Source organism: Balaenoptera acutorostrata, chromosome 10, assembly GCF_949987535.1.
Source record: "Balaenoptera acutorostrata chromosome 10, mBalAcu1.1, whole genome shotgun sequence".
In the NCBI taxonomy this organism is placed as follows: domain Eukaryota; kingdom Metazoa; phylum Chordata; class Mammalia; order Artiodactyla; family Balaenopteridae; genus Balaenoptera; species Balaenoptera acutorostrata.
The window spans coordinates 87,788,356-87,814,280 of record NC_080073.1 but is presented as its reverse complement, the minus strand read 5'-3'; the positions used below and the strand labels follow the sequence as shown (position 1 = coordinate 87,814,280).

At 40.3% G+C, this 25,925-nt stretch overlaps 2 protein-coding genes and 1 long non-coding RNA gene across 10 annotated transcripts in view; 2 read left to right on the top strand and 1 right to left on the bottom strand.

Moving 5' to 3' along the window:
• Positions 1–19,931, top strand: part of MRS2 (magnesium transporter MRS2) — a 43,965-nt gene extending 24,034 nt beyond the window's left edge. Inside the window, exons 8-13 of one of the 3 annotated variants that reach the window (XR_003621949.2) lie at positions 2,264–2,416; positions 2,674–2,791; positions 16,326–16,439; positions 16,985–17,130; positions 19,053–19,119; positions 19,790–19,931. Coding sequence is in view for 2 of the 3 variants with exons in the window: in XM_057555605.1 (XP_057411588.1) it covers positions 2,264–2,416; positions 2,674–2,791; positions 16,326–16,439; positions 16,985–17,095 (496 nt within the window). In the remaining variant the exon portion in view is untranslated. Of the gene's footprint in view, positions 1–2,263; positions 2,417–2,673; positions 2,792–16,325; positions 16,440–16,984; positions 19,190–19,789 lie in introns of those variants that run through there. The other 2 variants (XM_057555605.1, XM_007197133.2) reach the window with 2 other exon arrangements.
• A 10-nt stretch (positions 19,932–19,941) lies between these two features.
• Positions 19,942–24,478, top strand: LOC130709111 (uncharacterized). The gene is made up of 3 exons (XR_009009611.1): positions 19,942–20,527; positions 22,249–22,382; positions 24,015–24,478. It is a non-coding gene; the product is annotated as an uncharacterized LOC130709111 (long non-coding RNA).
• GPLD1 (glycosylphosphatidylinositol specific phospholipase D1) overlaps positions 20,867–25,925 on the bottom strand; it is a 53,583-nt gene continuing 48,524 nt past the window's right edge. For all 6 annotated transcript variants that reach the window (XM_057555598.1, XM_057555600.1, XM_057555602.1 and 3 more), the window contains 4 exons: positions 25,623–25,783; positions 24,515–24,541; positions 23,995–24,045; positions 20,867–21,247 (listed from right to left, as the gene is read on the bottom strand). In XM_057555598.1, the coding sequence (XP_057411581.1) occupies positions 21,161–21,247; positions 23,995–24,045; positions 24,515–24,541; positions 25,623–25,783 (326 nt within the window). In that variant the 3' untranslated portion in view covers positions 20,867–21,160. The remainder of the gene's footprint in view (positions 21,248–23,994; positions 24,046–24,514; positions 24,542–25,622; positions 25,784–25,925) is intronic.

Sequence of the window (25,925 nt, the reverse complement as noted above, 5' to 3'; positions counted from 1 at the left end):
GTTTTTGCTTGTCTGAGAACTTCTTTATTTCCCCTCCTATTCTAAATGATAATCTTGCTGGATAGAGTATTTTAGTTTGCAGATTTTTCCCTCTCAAAACTTTGAATATATTTTGCCACTCCCTTCTGGCTTGCAGTGTTTCTGTCGAGAAATCAGCTGATAGCCTTAAGGGGATTCCCTTGTAATTAACTCTTTGTTTTTCTCTTGCTGCCTTTGGAATCCTCTCTTTATCTTTAACTTTTGCCATTTTTATTATAGTATGTCTTGGTGTAGGTTTGTTTGGGTTCATCTTGTTTGGGACCCTCTATGCTTCTTGTATCTGGATATCTGTTTCCTTCTTTAGATGTGGGAAGTTTTCAGCCATAATTTCTTCGAATACATTTTCAATCCCCTTTTCTCCTTCTGGAATCCCTATTATACATAGATTGGCACGCTTTATATTATCCCATAGGTCTCTTATATTGCTTTCATTTTTTTTCATTTGGTTTTCTGTCTACTGTTTTGATTGGGTAATTTCCATTATTCTGTCTTCCAGATCACTTATTTTTCTGCATTATTCATTCTGCTATTCATTGCCTTTGGCTTAGCTTTCGTTTCAGCAAATGAACTTTCTAATTTTCCTTGGCTCCTCCTTATAGTTTCTAGTTCCTTTTTACAGTAATCTGCATTTCTGTTGATAGCCTTTCTTAATTCCTTCAGTATTTTCATTACCTCCTCTTTGAACTCGGTGTCTTTTAGACTGAAGAGGTCTGTTTCATTGTTTGTTCCTTCAGGGCAATTCTCTTGGTCTTTTAACGGGGAGTGGTTCCTCTGCTTCTTCATTTTGCTTATATTTCTCTTACTCTGTGAGTTTAGGAGAAACAATTATCTACTGTAGGCTTGGAGGGCTATTTATATGTGGGAGCATTCCTGCTTAGCTTTTGTGGGTTTAATATTTTTTGGCTTGAGGGCTGCTTTTGGTTTGGATGCTTGCCATCTCTTTCGTCAGCCTGTGCTGGCCATCATCCCCTTGTCAGAGGGTGTGCAGGTGCACACCCCACGCACGCTCCCAGGAGGTCAGGGGCAGCGGTTGGTGCCTGGTCACGAGACCCTCGGCGTTGGCAGGGTGCTCCCACCTCTGGAGCCTGAGATGGCAGTGGCGGCTCGTGCCCGCACCCAAAGCTCATGTAGGCGGTGCCCTGCTGCCTGAGAAATAAGCTCCTATGGAGGTCCCACCCCTCTCCTCATGCCCCCCACCCCAGCAGTGGTGCCCTACCTCTCTGGGGGGCCCAGGCTTCTTCCCTCAGTGGTGGCACACCACACCCTAGCCCCCTCAGGCAGCCACCCCCCGTCTTCTCCCCTGTTCTGACCTCCGAAGCCTGAGCCTCAGCACCCAGCCCACACCCACCCCAGTGGAGGACCGCCTCAGGCTGGGGAGTGCCAGGCAGCGGCACCAACTGACTCTGCGGGGCTCTCTCCGCTTTGCCCTCCACAAACTGTTGGTTGTGCTCTCCTCCGAGGCTCTGAAGCTCCCCCCTTGTCCCAGCTGATCTCCCCACCAGTGAGGGGACTTCCCAGTGTTCGGACACCTTTCCTCTTTCACAGCTCCCTCCTGGGAGCAGGTCCCTTCTTGATTCCTTTCTCTCTCTCTCTCTTTTTTTTTTTTCTTCTGTCCTACCCAGTTATGTGGAGATTTTCTTGCCCTTTTGGAAGTCTGAGGTCTTCTGCCAGTGTTCAGTAGGTGTTCTGTGAGAGTCATTCCACATGTTGATGTACTTGTGGGAGAAGGTCAGCTCCCTGTCCTACTCCTCTGCCATCTTGAGCCCTCTGACTGTATTGACATTTTTTAAAAACAGTTTACTTCATATATGAAAATGATGTTATATATTTACCTTGGAAAGGAAATGCTCTTTATGTTCATTTTTAATTTTTGGTTTTGTTTTACCTGATAGTGATTTGGGATTTGCACTAATTTATCAGCATTCACACATCTGCATTTTCCTGTAACTGGTAGCATTGCATGAGCGTCCCTGGGATCAGGGCCATGGAATACAGTGAGGCCTCTGTAGGGATGGAACCCGTGTCCTTGACTACCTGTGTCATGTTTAGGATCAGTTGGCAAAGCCACTCCAGACTGGCCTCAATCACAATAATAGTAAAGGCAAAGGGTAGTTTTTTTCACTGGTAGCTGAATATTTTGTACTAATCCAGGAAGTTCTATGGTACTAAATGTATAATGCATGTATTGGGGGCATATTAATTATGTTAACTCTTTTAATTAAAGTGAAAAGAGCAGTGCTGGGATTGACCATGCAGAAGAGATGGAGTTGCTGTTGGAAAACTACTACCGATTAGCTGAGGATCTTTCCAATGCAGCTCGGGAACTTAGGGCACTGATTGATGATTCACAGAGTATCATATTTATCAATTTGGACAGGTAAGAAGGCATCGTATAAAACAATCAGTAAGTATTTTCTTTATAAAATAATACACAGTAATAAAGCTTTTAAGGATAGCTTTGTTTTTCCATTTTGGAAAGAATTATACCATCATTATCGTTTGTAATTACTACATGGAAGTGTCTTTTTTTTAAGGTGTATGTTTAATCCATGTGGTCCTTAATAGACTATTTAGTGAATTTGCTGTGTGTAGTTGGTAAGATCTTCTGAACTAAGCAGTTGTTCTCCTCCCCAGCCACCGTAATGTGATGATGAGGTTGAACCTACAGTTGACCATGGGAACCTTCTCTCTTTCGCTCTTTGGACTAATGGGAGTTGCTTTTGGAATGAATTTGGAATCTTCCCTTGAGGAGGTGAGAATGTATTATTTCAGTAATCTAGAGGTTGTTTATAATGTTTTGAAGATAATTTTTTTAATGGATTTTTTTTAAAAGAGAACTTTATTTATTTATTTTTGGCTGTGTTGAGTCTTCATTGCTATGTGTGCGCTGGCTTTCTCTAGTTGCGGCGGGCAGGGGCTACTCTTCGTTGTGGTGTGTGGGCTTCTCATTGCGGTGGCTTCTCTTGTTGCGGAACACGGGCTCTAGGTGCGCAGGCTTCAGTAGTTGTTGCTCGTGGGCTCTAGAGCGCAGGCTCAGTAGTTGTGGCACATGGGCTTAGTTGCTCTGCGGCATGTGGGATCTTCCCAGACCAGGGCTCGAACCCGTGTCCCCTGCATTGGCAGGTGGATTCTTTTTTTTTTAACATCTTTATTGGAGTATAATTGCTTTACAATGTTGTGTTAGTTTCTGCTGTATAACAGTGAATAAGCTATAGGTATACATATATCCCCATACCTCCTCCCTCTTGTGTCTCCCTCCCACCCTCCCTATCCCACCCCTCTAGGTGGTCACAAAGCACCGAGCTGTTCTCCCTGTGCTATGCGGCTGCTTCCCACTAGCTGTCTGTTTTACATTTGGTAGTGTATATATGTCCATGCCACTCTCTCACTTTGTCCCAGTTTACCCTTCCCCCTCCCTGTGTCCTCAAGTCCATTCTCTACATCTGCATCTTTATTCCTGTCCTGCCCCTAGGTTCTTCAGAACCTTTTTTTTTTTTTTTTTTAAAGATTCCATATATATGTGTTAGCGTACAGTATTTGTTTTTCTCTTTCTGACCTACTTCACTCTGTATGACAGACTCTAGGTCCATCCACCTCACTACAGATAACTCAGTGTTGTTTCTTTTTATGGCTGAGTAATATTCCATTGTATATATGTGTCACATTTTCTTTATCCATTCATCTGTCGATGGACACTTAGGTTGCTTCCATGTCCTGGCTATTGTAAATAGAGCTGCAGTGAACATTGTGGTACTTGACTCTTTTTGAATTATGGTTTTCTCAGGGTATATGCCCAGTAGTGGGATTGCTGGGTCATAGGGTAGTTCTATTTTTAGTTTTTTAAGGAACCTCCATACTATTCTCCATAGTGTCTGTATCAATTTACATTCTCACCAACAGTGCCAGAGGGTTCCCTTTTCTCCACACCCTCTCCAGCATTTATTGTTTGTAGATTTTTTGACAATGGCCATTCTGACTGAAGTGAGGTGATACCTCATTGTGGTTTTGATTTGCATTTCTCTAATGATTAGTGATGTTGAGCATCCTTTCATGTGTTTGTTGGCAATCTGTATATCTTCTTAGGGGAAACGTCTATTGAGGTCTTATGCCCATTTTTGGATTGGGTTGTTTGTTTTTTTGATATCGAGCTCCATGAGCTGCTTGTAGGCAGGTGGATTCTTAACCACTGTGCCACCAGGGAAGTCCCTTTAATGGATTTTAAAAAGAAAGTTTTAACATGTATACACTCCTAGTGAAATTAAATATATACTCTAAGTCATTTAAAATTCATGCCGTATTGTTAGACTCTGTTATAACGTAGATAGCCTAGGTTACCTTATGATTCCCAAAACATGTAATTACACATGGGAAAGGTTTGACAAAACAGAAGTACACTGTGAGGCAGTGTTAATGAGGGATTCTTTTCTTTCTTTTTTTAAAATTCTTGTGTGTCAGGCAGTGTTCTGGGCAGTTGCATGCTTTATTTGACTCAGTTATCAAAACTCTGAAAATGAATGTATTTTCCCTGCTTTATAGGTAGGAAAACTGAGGCTCAGAAAATGTTAGTAACTTGCCCACGGGCATAGAGCTAGGAAATAACAGAACTAAGATTTAGTCCCCAAGACTTGCACTTCCCACTTTGCTCCATTTTAATACAACACTGAACTCGCAGAGTTTTTTTTTTAAATTAAATTATTTATTTATTAGGCTGTGTCAGGTCGTAGTTGTGGCACGTGGGATCTTTTTTTTTAAATCAGTCATCAATTTTATACACCTCAGTGTATACATGTCAATCCCAATCACCCAATTCAGCACACCACCATCCCCACCCCACCGCGGTTTTCCCCCCTTGGTGTCCATACGTTTGTTCTCTACATCTGTGTCTCAACTTATGCCCTGCAAACCGGTTCATCTGTACCATTTTTCTAGGTTCCACATACATGCATTAATACACGATATTTGTTTTTCTCTTTCTGACTTACTTCACTCTGTATGACAGTCTCTAGATCCATCCATGTCTCAACAAATGACTCAATTTTGTTTCTTTTTATGGCTGAGTAATATTCCATTGTATGTATGTACCACAACTTCTTTATCTACTCGTCTGTCGATGGGCATTTAGGTTGCTTCCATGACCTGGCTATTGTAAATAGTGCTGCAATGAACATTGGGGTGCATGTGTCTTTTTCCAAGGTCCTGGATCATCTTCACTATCATTATTCTGAATTCTTTTTCTGGAAGGTTGCCTATCTCCACTTCATTTAGTTGTTTTTCTGGGGTTTTTTCTTGTTCCTTCATCTGGTATATAGCCCTCTGCCTTTTCATCTTGTCTATCTTTCTGTGGTTTTTGGTCCACAGGCTGCAGGATTGTAGTTTTTCTTGCTTCTGCTGTCTGCCCTCTGGTGATTGAGGCTATCTAAGAGGCTTGATGGGAGGCTCTGGTGGCGGGTAGAGCTGACTGTTGCTGTGGCGGTCAGAGCTCCGTAAAACTTTAATCCACTTGACTGTTGATGGGTGGGGCTGGGTTCCCTCCCTGTTGGTTGTTTTGTCTGAGTCAACCCAACACTGGAGCCTACCTGGGCTCTTTGGTGGGGCTAATGGCAGACTCTGGGAGGGCTCACGCCAAGGAGCACTTACCAGAACCTCCGCTGCCAGTGTCCTTGTCCCCATGGTGAAACAGAGCCACCCCCAGCCTCTGCAGGAGACCCTCCAACACTAGCAGGTAGGTCTGGTTCAGTCTCCCCCAGGGTCACTGCTCCTTCCCCTGGGTCCCGATGCGCACACTACTTTGTGTGTGCCCTCCAAGAGTGGGGGCTCTGTTTCCCCCAGTCCTGTCAGAGTCCTGCAGTCAATTCCCACGAGGCTTCAAAGCCTGATTCTCTAGGAATTCCTCCTCGCATTGCCGGACCCCCAGGTTGGAAAGCCTGACGTGGGGCTCTGAACCTTCACTCCAGTGGGTGGACTTCTGTGGTATAAGTGTTCACCAGTCTGTGAGTCACCCACCCAGCAGTTATGGGATTTGCTTTTACTCTGATTGCGCCCCTCCTACCGTCTCACTGTGGCTTCTCCTCTGTCCTTGGACGTGGGGTATCCTCCTTGGTGAAGTCCAGTGTCTTCCTGTCGATGATTGTCCAGCAGCCAGTTGTGATTCTGGTGTTCTCGCAAGAGAGAGTGAGAGTACGTCCTTCTACTCCGCCATCTTGGTTAATCCTCTGCACGTGTGTTTTTGAATTATGGTTTTCTCTGGGTATATGCCCAGTAGTGGGATTGCTGGATCATATGCTAATTCTATTTTTAGTTTTTTAAGGAACCTCCATATTGTTCTCCATAGTGGCTGTATCAGTTTACATTCCCACCAACAGTGCAAGAGGGTTCCCTTTTCTCCACACCCTCTCCAGCATTTGTTGTTTGTAGCTTTTCTGATGATGCCCATTCTAACTGGTGTGAGGTGATACCTCATTGTAGTTTTGATTTGCATTTCTCTAATAATTAGTGATGTTGAGCATCTTTTCATGTGCTTCTTGGCCATCTGTATGTCTTCTTTGGAGAAATGTCTATTTAGGTCTTCTGCCCATTTTTGGATTGAGTTGTTTGTTTCTTTAATATTGAGCTGAATGAGCTGTTTATATATTTTGGAGATTAATCCTTTGTCCGTTGATTCGTTTGCAAATATTTTCTCCCATTCTGAGGGTTGTCTTTTCGTCTTGTTTATGGTTTCCTTTGCTGTGCAAAAGCTTTGAAGTTTCATTAGGTCCCATTTGTTTATGTTTGTTTTTATTTCCATTACTCTAGGAGGTGGATCAAAAAAGATCTTGCTGTGATTTATGTCAAAGAGTGTTCTTCCTATGTTTTCCTCTAAGAGTTTTATAGTGTCTGGTCTTACATTTAGGTCTCGAATCCATTTTGAGTTTATTTTTGTGTATGGTGTTAGGGAGTATTCTAATTTCATTCTTTTACATGTAGCTGTCCAGTTTTCCCAGCACCACTTATTGAAGAGACTGTGTTTTCTCCATTCTATATCTTTGCCTCCTTTGTCATAGATTAGTTGACCATAGGTGCGTGGGTTTATCTCTGGGCTTTCTATCTTTTTCCATTGATCTGTGTTTCTGTTTTTGTGCCAGTACCATATTGTCTTGATTACTGTAGCTTTGTAGTATAGTCTGAAGTCAGGGAGTCTGATTCCTCCAGCTCCGTTTTTTTCCCTCAAGACTGCTTTGGCTATTCGGGGTCCTTTGTGTCTCCATACAAATTTTAAGATGATTTGTTCTACTTCTGTAAAAAAAATGCCATTGGTAATTTGATAGGGATTGCATTGAATCTGTAGATTGCTTTGGGTAGTATAGTCATTTTCACAGTATTGATTCTTCCAATCCAAGAACATGGTATATCTCGCCATCTGTTGGTATCATCTTTAATTTCTTTCATCAGTGTCTTATAGTTTTCTGCATACAGGTCTTTTGTCTCCCTAGGTAGGTTTATTCCTAGGTATTTTATTCTTTTTGTTGCAATGGTAAATGGGAGTGTTTCCATAATTTCTCTTTCAGATTTTTCGTCATTCGTGTATAGGAATGCAAGAGATTTCTGTGCATTAATTTTGTATCCTGCAACTTTCCCAAATTCATTGATTAGCTCTAGTAGTTTTCTGGTGGCATTTTTAGGATTCTCTATGCATAGTATCATGTCATCTGCAAACAGTGACAGTTTTACTTCTTCTTTTCCAATTTGTATTCCTTTTATTTCTTTTTCTTCTCTGATTGCCGTGGCTAGGACTTCCAAAACTATGTTGAATAATAGTGGTGAGAGTGGACATCCTTGTCTCGTTCCTGATCTTAGAGGAAATGCTTTCAGTTTTTCACCGTTGAGAATGATGTTTGCTGTGGGTTTGTCATATATGGCCTTTATTATGTTGAGGTAGGTTCCCTCTCTGCCCACTTTCTGGAGAGTTTTTATCATAAATGGGTGTTGAATTTTTCAAAAGCTTTTTCTGCATCTATTGAGATGATCATATGGTTTTTATTCTTCAATTTGTTAATATGGTGTATCACATTGATTGATTTGCGTATATTGAAGAATCCTTGCATCCCTGGGATAAATCCCACTTGATCGTGGTGTGTGATCCTTTTAATGTGTTGTTGGATTCTGTTTGCTCGTATTTTGTTGAGGACTTTTGCATCTATATTCATCAGTGATATTGGTCTGTAATTTTCTTTTTTTGTAGTATCTTTGTCTGGTTTTGGTATCAGGGTGATGGTGGCCTCATAGAATGAGTTTGGGAGTGTTCCTTCCTCTGCAATTTTTTGGAAGAGTTTGAGAATGATAGGTGTTAGCTCTTCTCTAAATGTTTGATAGAATTCACCTGTGAAGCCATCTGGTCCTGGACTTTTGTTTGTTGGAAGATTTTTAATCACAGTTTCAATTTCATTACTTGTGATTGGTCTGTTCATATTTTCTGTTTCTTCCTGGTTCAGTCTTGGAAGGTTATACCTTTATAAGAATTTGTCCATTTCTTCCAGGTTGTCCATTTTATTGACATAGAGTTGCTTGTAGTAGTCTCTTAGGATGCTTTGTATTTCTGTGGTGTCTGTTGTAACTTCTCCTTTTTCATTTCTAATTTTATTGATTTGAGTCCTCTCCCTCTTTTTCTTGATGAGTCTGGCTAATGGCTTATCAATTTTGTTTATCTTCTCAAAGAACCAGCTTTTAGTTTTATTGATCTTTGCTATTGTTTTCTTTGTTTCTATTTCATTTATTTCTGCTCTGATGTTTATGATTTCTTTCCTTCTGCTAACCTGGGGTTTTGTTTGTTCTTCTTTCTCTAGTTCCTTTAGGTGTAAGGTTAGATTGTTTACTTGAGAGTTTTCTTGTTTCTTGAGGTAGGCTTGTATAGCTATAAACTTCCCTCTTAGAACTGCTTTTGCTGCATCCCATAGGTTTTCGATCGTCGTGTTTTCATTGTCATTTGTCTCTAGGTATTTTTTGATTTCCTCTTTGATTTCTTCAGTGATCTCTTGGTTATTTAGTAATGTATTGTTTAGCCTCCATGTGTTTTTGTTTTTTACGTTTTAATCTCTGTAATTCATTTCTAATCTCATAGCATTGTGGTCAGAAAAGATGCTTGATATGATTTCAGTTTTCTTAAATTTACTGAGGCTTGATTTGTGACCCAAGATGTGATCTATCCTGGAGAATGTTCCGTGCGCACTTGAGAAGAAAGTGTAATCTGCTGTTTTTGGATGGAATGTCCTATAAATATCAGTTAAATCTATCTGGTCTGTTGTGTCATTTAAAGTTTCTGTTTCCTTATTTATTTTCATTTTGGATGATCTGTCCATTCGTGTAAGTGAGTTGTTAAAGTCCCCCACTATTATTGTGTTACTGTCGATTTCCTCTTTTATAGCTGTTAGCAGTTGCGTTATGTATTGAGGTGCTCCTATGTTGGGTGCATATATATTTATAATTGTTATATCTTCTTCTTGGATTGATCCCTTGATCATTATGTAGTGTCCTTCCTTGTCTCTTGTAACATTCTTTATTTAAAAGTCTATTTTATCTGAATGAGTATAGCTACACCAGCTTTCTTTTGATTTCCATTTGCATGGAATATCTTTTTCCATCCCCTCACTTTCAGTCTGTATGTGTCCCTACGTCTGAAGTGGGTCTCTTGTAGACAACATATATATGGTTCTTGTTTTTGTATCCATTCAGCAAGCCAGTGTCTTTTGGTTGGAGCATTTAATCCATTCACGTTTAAGGTAATTATCGATATGTATGTTCCTATGACCATTTTCTTAATTGTTTTGGGTTTGTTTTTGTAGGTCCTTTTCTTGTCTTGTGTTTCCCACTTAGAGAAGTTCCTTTAGCATTTGTTGTAGAGCTGGTTTGGTGGTGCTGAATTCTCTTAGCTTTTGCTTGTCTGTAAAGCTTTTGATTTCTCCTTCAAATCTAAATGAGATCCTTGCTGGGTAGAGTAATCTTGGTTGTAGGTTCTTCCCTTTCATCACTTTAAGTATATCATGCCACTCCCTTCTGGCTTGTAGAGTTTCTGTTGAGAAATCAGCTGTTAACCTTATGGGAGTTCCCTTGTGTGTTATTTGTCATTTTTCCCTTGCTGCTTTCAATAATTTTTCTTTGTCTTTAATTTTTACCAATTTGATTACTATGTGTCTTGGCGTGTTTCTCCTTGGGTTTATCCTGTATGGGACTCTCTGCGCTTCCTGGACTTGGGTGGCTATTTCCTTTCCCATGTTAGGGAAGTTTTTGACTATAATCTCTTCATATATTTTCTCTGGTCCTTTCTCTCTCTCTTCTCCTTCTGGGACCCCTATAATGCGAATGTTTTTGCGTTTAATGTCCCAGAGGTCTCTTAGGCTGTCTTCATTTCTTTTCATTCTTTTTTCTTTAGTCTGTTCCGCAACAGTGAATTCCACCATTCTGTCTTCCAGGTCACTTACCCGTTCTTCTGCCTCAGTTATTCTGCTATTGATTCCTTCTAGTGTAGTTTTCATTTCAGTTATTGTATTGTTCATCTCTGTTTGTTCTTTAATTCTTCTAGGTCTTTGTTAAACATTTCTTGCATCTTCTCGATCTTTGCCTCCATTCTTATTCCAAGGTCCTAGATCATCTTCACTATCATTATTCTGAATTCTTTTTCTGGAAGGTTGCCTATCTCCACTTCATTTAGTTGTTTTTCTGGGGTTTTATCTTGGTCCTTCATCTGGTATATAGCCCCCTGCCTTTTCATCTTGTCTGTCTTTCTGTGAATGTGATTTTTGTTCCACAGGCTGCAAGATTGTAGTTTTTCTTGCTTTTGCTGTCTGCCCTCTGGTGGGTGAGGCTATCTAAGAGGCTTGATGAGAGGCTCTGGTGGTGAGTAGAGCTGACTGTCGGCACATGGGATCTTCGTTGCGGCACGCAGGATCTTTCGTCGTGGCATGCAGGCTTCTCTAGTTGCAGCATGTGGGCTTCTCTAGTTGTGGTGTGCGGGCTCTCTAGTTGTGGCACAGGCTTAATAGTTAAGGCATGCAGGCTCCAGAGTGCAAGGCCTCAGTAGTTGCGGTGTGCAGGCTTAGTTGCCCTGTGGCAGGTGGGATCTTAGTTCCCTGCCCAGGGATGGTACCTGCGTCCCCTGTATTGGAAGGCAGATTCTTAACCACTGGACCACCAGGGAAGTCCCTCGCAGGGTTTTTCATATCATTGTAGGCTTTTACTTTCAGAAGATGTCTTACTGTGAGATTTCTAGAAATGAATCTGCATGTGTGTTCGGCAGGCACACTCTGGCACTGGATTCTGTGTCCTAGTTAACAGATCTATTCTCTGTCTCTGGCTGTCGCTGAAGTCCAACCCACGTCATCTCATCAGGACCACTATTCACTTTTAAAAAGTGGTCTTTAAAAGAAGCAAATTTGATGGTCACTCTTATGTGTAAAATTATTCAGGGGGTTTTGATTGTCATTAAGATAAAAATCCAGATTCCTTGGCCTATAGGGCTTTTCCCGGTCTGCTGCACCCACATCCCCATCTTGTCTCCAGACACCTTGCCATCACCGTCGGTTGATCCATCACTATTCTTACTCACGGGGCCTCCACACGTCTCTCCTCGACGTCCACCTGTTTTTGTCTAGTTAACATCTGTTTCTCTCTCAGGTCTCAACTTATGTGTTACTTCCAAGGAGACTCTCCCCTGACTGCACCCCCAACCCAGCCAAGTAAAATTACTCCCCCGGTTATACGTGCCCAAATAATCCCACACTTCCCATTTGCCATGTTCCTCAAATTTGCAGTTGCTGTTTAAAGTCTGCAAAAGATCATAGCTCCCTGAAGCAAAGTCAGCATTAGTCATTTTAATGCTCCTTATAAGATGTGAAAGAAAAATAAATGCAACACCCTTCATTCATTCATCTTACAGATACGGTTTTTGGTGCCTGTTGCACACTAAACACTGCTTTTAGCCGTGGGGATATAGCAGTGAGTCCCTGCCCTTGTGGAGATTCCATTACAGTGAGGTAGGAGAGAATAAACAGACCCATGGTATATTAGGTGGTAAGTGCCATAAAGAAAAATAAAGCCAGGTAAAGGGATAGAGACTGTTAGCAGAGGTGAGACGAGGGGCATCCTAGAGATAGGGTGGTCGAGGAAGGTCTTTCTGAGGAGGTGACCCTAGAGCAGAGACCTGAATGAAAAGAAAGCGGGAAGGCCTGGGGGGAAGGTGATCTAAGCAGAGGGAACCACGCATGTGAGACTGAGGCAGGGATGCACTGAACTTGTTGAAGGAACAGCAAGAAGGCCAGAGTGGTAGGGGAGGTGCGTCAAGTGGAGAGAGGCAGGGAGAATGTCAGAAGGACAGAGGGGGAGGGCATGTTGATTTTGTGGAGCATGCTAAGAGTTTGGGCTTATTCTAAGTGTGATAGAAATCTCTTGGAGGCTTTTGAGCCCAAATGTAGTAAAAAGTCCAGTAGTCGCCAAAATATCTTGTGTGACATAGACCAACCCTGGACATTCTCAGAAGGTACTCCCAAAGACCTTTGCAAATTCCCCAATTTGTGACTGCAGAACTCTAAATTCCTGTCATTCTCCCAAATTATTTTTGTTAACAACTATTTTTATGTACATATACGTACTCTATAAGCTATCTTAATGCTCACTCTAATATTTTTCCCTAAATGCCTATTTAAAAAAAGAAGTTTTAGAAATTCCTTTCTGATAGTTTCAGCATATGCAATAATTCTGGTTGTAATGAGATCTGAGTAGAAAGTAGTGAGCTAGGCTTGCCCCCAGAGCAAGATTCAGATCAGTGTCTCACCAGAGTCGCAAATGACATCTCCAGGTTTCCTGGAGAAGAGTTGAAAGATGTTCATTAAATCTAGGAATATCAGAGGTTTCCCTGTCCTTGTATAGTTGGGGTTAATATTTACAACGGTGAATCCAAGATAGGAAAAACATTTTTCTTTTTTAAAATAATACCAGACTGTCTCAAGAATAGTCAAAGAATTCCCATACAGCCTTTACCCAGATTCTTCAAACAGCAACATTTTATCATATTTACTCTATCATTCTATCAATATATACATACTTTTTTTCTAAATCATTTCAGAGTAAACAAAAAATGATGCTCCTTTACACCTAGATATTTCAGTATGTATTTCCTAAAAACATGTGTTCTCTTACATAACCACAGCTCCAGAAAATTAACATTGAAACAACACTATTTTCTAATCTGTGGACCCTGGTCAGGTTTTACCACTCAGCTCAGTAGAGCCCTTTGCCTCATAGAAAACCTTGGATTGTGTGTTGTTATATAGTTGTCGTGTCTCCTTAGGCTTTAATCTAGGCCAGTTTTTCGGTCTTTGTCTTTCATGGCCTTGACATTCACAAAGAATGTAGGTCAGTTGTTTGGCCCTTGATACTCTTTCTTCATTATTAGATTCTGGTTACACACTGTGTCAGTGTGTTCCTCACATTGAATCCCATCAGGAGACCCTTGATGTCAGTTTGTCTCATTACTGGTGATACTATGATCATTTGGTTAAGGTGGTATCTGCCAACTTTCTGTCCTGTGAAGTTACTCTTTTTCTCTGTGGAATTAAGTATCTTGTAAGAACTCTGCTATTCATCAAATTTGTACCCTCTAGTTGTTGTTGTTTTTTTAATTCAAGTATAGTTGATTTACAATGTTGTGTTAGTTTCTGCTGCACAACAAAGTGATTCAGTTATACATGTATATACATTTTTTAATATTCTTTTCCATTATGGTTTATCATAAGATATTGAATATAGTCCTCTGTGTTATACAGTAGGCCCTTGTTGTTTATCCATTCTATATATAAAAGCTGACATCTGCTTACCCCAAACCTCCCACTCCATCCCTCCCCCAACCCCGTCCCCTTGGCAACCACAAGTCTGTCCTCTATGTCTGTGAGTCTGTTCCTGTTTTGTAGATAGGTTCATTTGTGCTGCATTTTAGATTCCACATATAAGTGATATCATATGATATTTGTCTTTCTCATTCTGACTCATTTAGTGTGATAATCTCTAGTTTCATCCATGTTGCTGCAAATGGCATTATTTCATTCCTTCTGATGGCTGAGTAGTATTCTATCACATACATATACCACATCTTCTTTATCCATTCCTCTCTCGATGGACATTTAGTTTGTTTCATGTCTTGGCTGTTGTGAATAGTGCTGCTATGAACATAGGGGTGCATATATCTTTTTGAATTATAGTTTTGTCTGGATATATGCCCAGGAGTGGGAGAGCTGGATCATATGATAATTCTATTTTTAGTTTTCTGAGGAACCTCTGTACTGTTTTTCATAGTGGCTGCACCAACTTACATTTCTCACCAACAGTGTAGGAGGGTTCCCTTTTCTCCACACCCTTTCTAGCATTTGTTATTTGTAGACTTTTTAATGATGGCCATTCTGACCTGTGTGAGGTGGTACCTCATTGTAGTTTTGATCTGCATTTCTCTAATAATTTGCACCCTCTAGTTTTAGCATCCACTAATTGATCCAAAACTGATTCGTGCCTGAATCAAATACTGCAGTGATGATTATCACATGGTGATTTCTAATTCCATCACTCCTCCTACTTTTATTCTTTATAAAATAGAGCCTTCCTTCTCTCCCAGTTATTTATTCATTTGTATCAGTATGGACTCATGGGGTCTTACTTTAGTCAGTGAGTTATAATCTGTCACCACTGTCATTATTTATCTTGGTGTTCAGATCGTTCCTTTCATGCTGACGTCTGAGTACTTTTGGCGTGTCCCCATCAGTTTAGTGCTTGTTTAGCCTCTGGCACATCAAGGTGTTCTAGGCATCTCATTTCTAAGGAGTAGGTAGACTGAACAGTGGCAGAGATGAGGAGTTTGAAAGGTAGGTACTTAAACGTTCAATACTGCAGGGCACGCCCAGAGCAGAGGGGGCATTAAAAATCCAACTCTTAGACACTTGTCTCTTCCCTTCATCTCCTAGAGGTCTCACACTGTGCTGTGTGTGTATTTTAATGACACATAGAATTTTAGACTTGCTTACCTCTCAAGTTTATCACATTTTAGCATTCCCAGACTTTTGATTTATAGGGCATTACAGAACCAGTCAATAGCAAAAAACAACGGTAATCTGGGTATGCTAAATCTCACTTAAACATAATTTTTACTTAATAAATTAGGGCCTTCGTTTAGGATAACTGGAAATGTGTTCATCCAAACAGTTAACTCACATAAGCACTTGTCTTCTTGATAAATTATGTCTAACGTCTAATTTCATGTTAAAACAGAGGCAGATTTCTTTTTCATGTATGGCTTGAATTTCCATCAGTGGTTACTGATCATTTTGGAGGAAATTGAGCTCCCAATCACTGGAGACCAAGCCGTTGTTGATAATAACAAATGGCATTTCTGTAGCTGAGACTCCTTCCATGTGGGAGATTAATATAAATTCTGTGATTCTGTACATTAACACATGCACTCAAAAGCATCACACTGCAGAAAATAATACAGTTCTGAAAATGACAGGGGAATTTCCTGGCGGTCCAGTGGTTAGGACTCTGGGGGCCTGGGTTTGATCCCTGGTCAGGAAACTAAGATCCTGCAAGCCATGCAGCGTGGCCACAAAAAAAAAAAAAGAAAGAAAAGAAAATGACAGTGAGGGAAAATGTTCACTGTAAGTCAGAAGTTCCCAAACTTTCTTGGTTCATGATGGCTTTTAGTGTCTTAGTAATTTTTTTGCAGCATCCCTAGACCAAAAGTTTCTTTTATTATGTTAGAGTTTCTGTCATGTTACCTTACAGTTTCTTTTATGAAGAAGGTAGGTCAAAACAATTTAAAAGTAGCAGTTCTCATGGTATTCCACAGATGGCACTGTGATTTCCTTCAGAATTTAAAGTATTCTGCGGTGCTGTAATGCCAGGACACCTCAGCTCACAGTTTGGCAAATGTGGCTATAAGCAAAAAATTTAAATTAAGTTGTATGTCCTATGCGATTATAACTATTATAACTATTAAAATTTGTGTGAATGTAAACAGACTGGAAGGAAACACAAAGTAAAAGCAGTTAATGTGGGTTCATTGATGATCATAAAATAGTCTTAAATCATGTTTTCCTTCTGATTTATTTTCTGACGCTTGGTCTCTGGGTGCTATTTGTTCTTAGTTTCTATAGGAAAGAGCAGTACAAATAACAGAAGGTTTCTTTTAAACTCTGGGGTACCGATAAGTTCAGGAAATTTTATCACTAAGGAAACTAACCTTTTGTGATTGAAATTAACTGTGTGTTCTCTTTTAGGACCATAGAGTGTTTTGGCTGATCACAGGAATTATGTTTATGGGAAGTGGCCTCATCTGGAGGCGCTTGCTGTCATTCCTTGGACGACAGCTAGAAGCTCCTTTGCCTCCTCTGGTATGAAGGGTCTGGTTCACAGCAGTACCGCAGAGGGGCTACAGTCCTGGGCTCTGAAGTCCTGTGGCCTGGGCTTAAGCTGTCACAGGCTTTGTGACCCTGAGCAGGTTACTTAATTTCTCTAAGCCTCGCTCAGTTTCCCCATCTACCACCTGCTTCATGTAGTTAAAGGGAGAATTAGATAATGTGTGTAATGCACTTATGAGCACAGGGCCTGGCACAGTAAATAAGTTAGAAATTTATTCTGTGTGGGACACTGTGACAAGCATTGTACATTTAGACAGATGTTAGTAACTTTCTGGTGCAGCTTTTGTCATAACCAAAATTGAAATGTAGAAAACATTTATCGTGTATAGGAAAAGATACACAGGTTACCTCTTTTTCTTACGTTTCTACTTACAGTTTATACCCCTGGAGCAAGTACTCAAGACACTGATACATGGCTTGCAGTCCTTTCCTCGTTTAGTGGTTAACGTATCGTTTTACTGGTGGCTTTTCTTTTAAACAGACACAACTAAAATTACGAATTTTTCTGCTTCATTTAGGTGGCCTCTTTACCTAAAAAGACACTGCAGGCAGATAGAAGGACGGAAATGAAACACAGCTTCAGGCCGGATGGACTTGAATCAAGCAGGAGTGTCCTAACAAACCGTTAGGCACAACCCGGTGGAAACTGAATTATTTTTTTATGGTAGTCACAGGAAAATTCTGATATTCTTCTATTATTTTCATTTGTAAGAGTCAGAGACTTGGGGAAAAAAATCACTGACATTTAAATTATAGTGTCTGATGTTAAAAATATTATGGCAGTCACAATACTAGAACTTAATTGCATTTTCAGGATTCTGAGTAAAGAAACAAAGCACTTGCTTTGTAAAAGGCCAAAGTTCTATTTCCTACAAACTTAAGAAGCTGTTTTTATAGACATGTAAGGCACAGAGAGATTAACTTAACACAAGAATAGATTGTGGTATCAATTTTATTTAATTTATACATGTCAGCAAAAGTGCAACCTCATGCCAGAGGAAGCCTGGAAACTTGACAAGCCCACAGTTATGAGACCAGGTAGCCATAGTTCTTAGTACAAGGAATCACATTCTTGTGAATTTCTCACTCTCAGGTGACTGAAAAGCTAGCAGAATATATATTAACCTTAAAACAAACTCTGGGAGTTTGTGCTTTAAACCAGTCTTTGACATAACCTTATTTTCTTGTATTTGCCCCCTTTTTATATAAGGAATGAAAAAAAAGGAAATGAGTTTAATGTCAGCTTTATATAGATTCCAGTTAATCAGAATTTTACTTCCTCAACCAATGAAACTATTTTTCTTTGCTTGACTATAATTAAAGCCTTTGGAAATTGAGCTGAAAGAAAGAATTTCCATTCTATTACTGCTTTATAGCTGTGTTGGTCATTGCCTTGTTTTTAGAACAGATAGACGTGTCACCCCAAAAAGGAAAATATGTGTAGCCTAGTTAATCTATTTGCCTATACCTCGGAGGTTGACAGATGGGCTTCCTAAAACAAGAGAGTAGATAAACTTTAAAATTGTGATACCTTTTTGTTTTCACAATCAGATTTGGGTTTAAAACAAATGACTGATATTTGTATGTCTCAAAGCTCCTATCCTACTTAACATCTTCTGCCTCTTTTAATATTGGGTTTATAAACCCGAACGAACTTTTTGGCCAACCCAAATTATTTTCTGGAGGTTAAGTACAGTTATGCAATAGAACATGACAGTTACATTTGCCTCCAAAAGATGCATAGAAGATTCTAGAGTGTTCAGCTCTTGCACTACAAATTTAGTTATAAATATGCATACCCTGATGATGTTGGAGGATACCTGATACCCTAATATGTCATATGAAGGAGTTTAGGGGTCCATTTACCAGGTGTTTTAGTGCTAGGAATAAAAATACTCTTCTAGTAGCTGATTTGAAAGAAAACAAAGTTACAAGTATTAAGTTTTCCCTGTTCCCATGTCTGGTTATGAGAGGACATTAGAATAGCATGAAACAGGCTGGGCTTGTCTTGGAGCACACTTTTATGGTGTGGTTGTTGGAATGTGAATAGCATCATGCATCTGTTTGATGATTTCCAAGATAAAGTATCTTTGACAATATTTAGATTTCACAGGGCAGTCTTCTTTGGTACACCTCAGAGCACTCTGCTGCTATTTTTGATCTTAGGTCATCACTGTAAAATAAGGTAATAAATATCACTTAACTGTGACGTATGAAGAATTGGAAGTCCAGAGGGCAAATTTGATTTGGTTAAGATCAGGCATAGCATAGAATTTTGGTCTTTTTTTCTTTCTGATGTTGCTTAGTTTGTGGGCTTACATAATTTTTGATGAGTCATGTCGCATCAATAAATGGGAAAATAAATGCACCTACCTCATAAGTCTGATAAAGGGAAGGTACTAATGGTTTATAAATTTCCTGAAGGTGGTTAAATCAAGTATGATTTCCAGATGTCAGCTAGCTCTGCTTTGGTGATAGGTAGCAGGATGCTTCTTATATTAAAGAGTAATAGCTATGCAGATGGAGCATGGAATAAGGAATTCAGAGACCTGAGTTTATTCCCAAACTCACTTCAAATCTCTTTAGGTCTGTGATACAAAGGCATAGAACAATTCCAATCTTGAAGCCTTGATGAAAGTTTTTGCATATACAGGTAATAGATAAAAATTGCAAATATGTAAATATGTTCTGATATCTTAAAATAAAGGTAATTTTGAGTTAAATTGTATAAGTTCAGATTTGTGTTCAGGAGAGATGAAATCCCTAAGGTATTTTTTGTTAAGTATTTCAGAATCAATGCTTAGAACTACAGTTAATACTTAGTAGAGTGAAAATTTAATCCACCTATTAGGATAATACATTAGACTGTCAGGTATTAGACTTTTTTCCTGTATGCTGCGTTTTCACATATTTTCCATATACACAGTAGAAGTACAATTTATATAATTTTGAATATGGGGTTAGTATGGTTTAATGTCCTATATGAAAACCTGCTTCTAACTTTGTAAATTTTAACCTTCTCCTCCTGCTGCTTGCTATGTGGTATGTTTAGGCATTGAGAAAATAAAAATCCTCGGGTAAAGAATAATCATGTTTAAACATAGGCCCTATCATTTAGTAAAGCATAACACTTTCTATAATAAGGACAATATGAAGGTATGCATCCTTCTAATCCAATAGTGAAAGCATGCCTTTACTGAAATGCAGTGTCATTAGCTTGTTCTACACTCAGACTTCTCAATTCATAAAAACTCATACTTAAAACTAATGTCTGGTCACCTAAAAATAAACTTCCTTTTAATTAAAAATAATTCTTCAAATAGGTTGAGCTGCCAATAATTGTTAACCAAAAACCACCTGGAGTTTCTGTGTGCGTTTTGCTGTGCCAGAGGGGACCCATGCAGCTAGTGTACCTCTTTAAGAAAGGTGAGACAGTCCCAGGAGTGATCCAGAGGTCCTATCTAGGTATGTGCCTGTTTATGCTGTTTTCCTATATGCCTACTCACCTTATGCTCACAGTTGTAATTCTACTAGCTTCTCCTCGATTTCTGATTTAGCTTACTCTTCAGCTGAATTCCTGTCTGCTTTGACCAGTCTCTGTACTGCCTCTAGAGAAGCTAAGAGAAGGGCTCTGGTCATTTTTTATTTTCTCCTGCTTTTTAGTATTTCACTAGTGTCAGAAGAAAGAGGTTCTACCCTGACTGATAGAGAATCAGCTAGTTACTGTTTATGGATAACAATGCCTGCAGATTTTTAGTGAAGCTGAAATGCTATGGTACATTTCCTTTCCCTTAAATATGCCACCCTGCAGGACTGGCAGATGAGATCTACTCTGCTAAAACCAGCCCAGAAACAAGGGCGGCCGAGGCCTGCTTCACTCCCCTTGGTCCCTTGCAGTAGCCTCGGGCTCAGGACAGATCTCTCTTCTTTCTGCTCTAGTGCTGTTGGCACAGCTTGTGGCAGCCTAATGCACCCAGGGCTTCGTGGGATGACTTCAGGCTAGTTCACTAGGCTCATCTGCTGTTAGAACAGTCATTTCTCCGAAAGCATCTGAGGGCACAGTAAGATGATGTTTTACTTTTTATATTTGTCTTTCACTATACGAAACATTGAAAATACAATCATCCTCATAAGAAAGGACCACATCATTTGCAACATGATTTTGGAGTTGTGAGGTTATGCCTCTGTTTCTCCTCCTTGTGCGTTTTTCCTGTATACTGTGCTTTCTATTTCAGTTTGATCGGAATAGGTCACCAACTTTAAAAGGACATTTTTAGGAAGAAATGTGTTACAGAGGTTTTCCTAAGAGATAACCAGAGAGAGGCCTTTCCAGTCATCAGAAAGACACAGGTACTCATGTGCAAGAGGAAATAGGTTGTACAGCAGGTCTGAGCACAGGAAACAAGTTAGGAATAAGTTTATTAGGTACAAAGGAAACAAGTAAACTTTGAAAGGGGACATGAATAACCAGAGTATTTGCTGTTTCACATGCTTCTGATGTTGTCCCCATTTACCGTATCCTATGTTTCCAGATAGTTTGGCTGTTAGTGTGTATGTGTCCACCCCCAGGAGCCCCACCTGTGGTAGGATCTACAAGGCTCCACTGGATGTGCCCCTCTGTCCACCAGAACGCTCACCCTGGAGATGACTTGGCATGAGAGGGAGGGGCAGGTTAAGAAAGTGGAGTGAAACCTTTAATCTTGGCCGAGGCTATAGACATGAAGCGCCCCAGAGAGTCGGGCTCCCAGAGAACTCTTTCCAGCAGCAATGACAACTTGGTTCTGTAGGGGACACAAAACAGAATTCATTTTCCGTTCATAACATCTATTAAGTAAGTTCCTGCTGTAGTCCAGGCATCATGTTATGCTCTGGAAATACAAAGATGAGTAAGACATTGGCCAGGCCCCAGGGCTTGAGCTTAAATACCCCTTTGGCAGATCTGTAGGTTCAGAAAACCACAGCTGAGGAAGTTCTCTCTAGTCCCTTCTCTGGTACATAAAGGAAAAGTGCGTCCACGCATGTTTATTCAGCATCCGAGCTGTGGTGCAGTGTAGACGGCATATCTGGAGTAATAAGACTTCCACAAACAGGCTGGCCTTTTGTCAGTGTGTTCACACCACCTACTCTGCCCCTGCTGCTTGAAATATTTTAGGAACTGTCTTTCAAAATTGTCTAAGCTTGTACAAGTTTTTAAACATTTTTTGAGGTGGATTTTAGTTCTGGAAACTACTAAGAGTTTTTCTGGACCATGGCTGATAAATGAGATGTGGCTGATCACACTGGCTGATAGGGTTGTGGTAGAGCAGGGTGTGACCATAAAATGACCAACCCTTCTGTGACGTTGCTCATTGACTTAATTTTGAAAACTACCAATGGAATCCAGAAATAAAGGCTAACATATTGAGCCTTTACCATATGTCAGATACTATGCTTAACCCTTTGCTTGTATCTTTTTAAATACACTAGTGTCAGATAAGAGGGAAAATCTCAACTCTCATTTATGGAATTACTCACTTACTGGATTTGCGTGTAGTTTGGCTGTGAGCTAAGTTTCCTCTCCATTTCCTGGTTAAGCCACCTTCATTCCTAAAATCAAGTCTTCCCCTGCTTCTTGCCCTCTCTGCCCAGTCAACCTACTCCTATTTCCAGATCCACTCAGGCCCGAGGGGCCCTGCAAGGCCTTCCCTGACTCCACCAGCATAGACTTCCATTGATCTCTGACTGCCTTTGGTCGTCCTAAATGGACCTGCTGGTCTTACGGCTGTTTTATTTTTCCACTTAGACTCTAAGAACCTGGGGGCAGGGACCAGGTCTCAGGTTTGTCTGCCTCTCTGGTACCCAATGTAACACTGCTCCGCCAGGGCCCTCAGGCTGACTGAAGGCAGCCCCACAGGAGGTTTCGGCAGTACCACTCAGGTAAGGGCCGAGTCCTCCTGGTTCTAGTTGGTTACTAGTTCAATACTTAACGCTCACATAGAGAAAGGAGTCTTCAAAGTCATAACTTTTACTCAAGTAAAAGGCCACCCACTCTGATCATCCTCAGATTGTCTGTGTCCATTTTTAAAATATAACCTTTGATTTCTCTTTACACTCAGAGTGCTTTAGGGGCCCCCAGTCTCAGGTATGTGTTGGGAAAGTGGAGTAATTTTACTATTGACTTGTGAAATGTAATTAGGAAGATGAATTTGCATTGTTATACAGAAAGGAATCAAATATACTTTTAGATGATCTATACCACCCCCCTTCAGTTGGTATAAATAATGGTTGAGTATTTGCTTCCGAGCTTGCCTATAAATGAGTTACAGCAAGGGCTACTTGAACTGTTGGCCCGTAGAGGGCAGTTTCACCACAATTCTCACAAGCCAGGGCCACAGCACCTACCTACCAGGCCCTACAAACCTGGTTCTGTACTCGAAAATCTTTGAAGGCTTCCCTAGCCTTTCATCCCATAGTTCACTTACTCTTTACCATTTAATCCTATACTGATTTGCATTTTATTTAGCTTCCCATGTGTATAATTTTCCTCAAGAGCAGGGACTTGGTCTTCTCTGTCTGTCTCTCATAGCCTAGCATAATTCCATACAGTGTCATATCCTAAAATAAATGAGTGGAATCAGTGGTTTAGCTGTATATTTTAAGATAGAACCCATTTAATCTGTTGTATCTATTACAAATTCAAAATGTGCATACCCCTTGACCTAGCAGTCTTCTAGGAATCTTACCAGCAGAGAAATTTGCACAATTATAAAGATATAAAGTTACAGATACAAGAATGCTCACTAGAGCATTGTCTGTAATAGGGAAAAAAATGGAAATAACTACAAGAAATAACTAAATGTCTATGAGAAAGTAAACCAAAGAAATAAAATATGGTGCATCCAGACAATAAATTACTATTCAGTCATTGAGAAGAATCAGTTCTCTATGTACTTGTCTGGAAGGAGGCATCAAAACACAGTTGGCATGTGTATGTTTCTAAAGTCATACAAAAACAGTCTTGTAGAAAAAGAACCAAAATATTAACAGTGCTTAGCCAATATGGCAAGGGTCGGCAGACTTTTCCAGTGAAGGGCCAGGATAATATGTTAGGCTTTGTGGGACGTCAGTCTGAGGCAACTGATCAACGGTATAGTAGCAGCTGTAAAGAAAGGAGTGGCTATATTCCACTAAAACTTTAGAGACACTGCAAGTTGAACTTCATGTAAATTTCATGTGTCACAAAATATATTTTTTGATCATTGCAAACATGTCAATCATTTTTAAGTTCATGGGCTATACAAAAACAGGCAGCCAGCTAGAGTTGGCCCACAGGCTGTAATTTGCTAACCCCTGCTGTAGAGGATGAAATTGGAGGGGTAGTGAGGGAATCTTTTCACCAAAAAATGATGGGATTATGTGTGAGTGTTTTTTTGTGTGTGTCCATTTTTCAAATAAAAAAAAATCTAAAATACATACAAAATGAGATCATCCCCAAATCCCAGCCTTAGAACAAATGCAGATATCAAAGTGGTACAGTCTTGGTACTCACCTTTTTCTTTGACCTCACAGTGATCACAGAGCTCCCAAACCTTGAGCCTGCCTGGAAAACACACTGTCTGTTAGTAGCCTTTGAAAACGCACCATGGGGCTTCCCTGGTGGTGCAGTGGTTAAGAATCCGCCTGCCAATGCAGGGGACACAAGTTCGAGCCCTGGCCCTGGAGGATCCCACATGCCACGGAGCAACTAAGCCCGTGCACCACAACTAACTACTGAGCCTGTGCTCTAGAGTCTGCGAGCCATAACTACTGACCCCGCGTGCCTAGAGCTTGTGCTCTGCAACAAGAGAAGCCACCGCGATGAGAAACCCGCTCACTGCAATGAAGAGTAGCCCCCGCTCGCCGCAACTAGAGAAAGCCCGTGCACAGCAACAAAGACCCAACGCAGCCAAAAATAAAAATAAAAATAATTCATAAAGAAAAGCACCATGTTATTTTATCAACTTGAAATAAGGGGAAGGGCTGCTTTTTTTTTTTTTGGTAGTTTTTCATTTTTTTCAGAAGGTACTTACTTCAGGAGAAATCAATACATATTGGGCCTGAAAGAAAGTGATGAGAAAGGGAGACTATTAATGTTATTACTGTTCATGGGGTTTTTTTTAAACCAATTTTAATTACACCCTTACACTCACATTTCTTCATTTTAGAGAAGCCCTTTGTCACCAGAAATTCCACTTACAGGAGTTCCACTCTACAGGTGTCTGGTAGATATATTGTATAAGACAATAGGAAGGCATAGAAAACTTAAAGTTGTATACAAAATCATGTACAATATGGTCACCACCGTTAATAAGATACACACGCACAGTGTAGTGGTTAAGAGTGCACTTGAGAATCAGCTCTTGGTTCAAGTCTCTGTTCTGCTATTTCCTAGCAGTGTGACCTATAACAACTTCCTTCTCCAATCTTCAATTTCTTTATAATGGGTATTAAATACCAAATTAATAGCTTTGATGTGGATTAGATTTTTTTATGTATAGCATAGTGCTAGGCACAGAGTGAATGCACAATAAATGGTAGCAATTAAGTTCATAGCAAAAAAAAACTAGAAGGATACACCAAAAGGTTAATAGACGTTATCTCTGTAGAGTAGAATTCTAGGTAGATTTTAATTTTCTCCTTTGTACTGTGTATTTTTTAATATTTTTACAATAAACTTTCATTTTTTGCCATTTAAAAAGTAATTTTTAAGTTTAAAAATAACAGCCAAGTGTTTTAGACCCAGGAAACTTAAGGAAACCCACCTGAGAAAAGGAATAAAATAAAGCAATGAAAGATGAAATAAAAAGATTGGGAGTCTTCATGAAACTCCAATGGCCATGGCCTGTTTTCTTCTGCCCTGGGCTCCTAACCAAGCACTGGCCGGCTATGACCAAGAACCATATGACACCACATCCAACTGCAGCTGTGGGGGGTGAACACTGCAGAACTGCTGGCAAGCAGGCAGGCTGGGCCTACAAACACGAGCAAGGGATTGTGTCCTGACCCCGGGTAAGGGGCAGGTTACCTGAGTTCAGGCAGAAACTCTAATAAGAGTTCTATAGTGGACATAATTTACTAAGGCATCAGCAAGTAGCCATCCTTTCCCAGGATGGTATGGAATTGTACAAGAACAGTTACCTTTTCTTCTGGACATGGAGCTACCCATGATTTGCATTTGCCTGTCATGTCGCCCAAGGTGATCTGTTTGCCATTATACACATAGACACGGCCATCTTCTCCCCCCATCAGTCCAGAGGTTACATCTGTGATCCTCAGTGGGGCTGCCATGATGATTTCATCTGTAAACAATGAAAACCAGCAGCAGGAAGTATCTACTCCTTGCTCTCATTGTTCCACTGCTGGATCCTGACCCAAACTTCCACAAATAATATTAGTACATCTTTTACTAGGTCTGTCCTGATTTCATTCCAACGTAGTCAG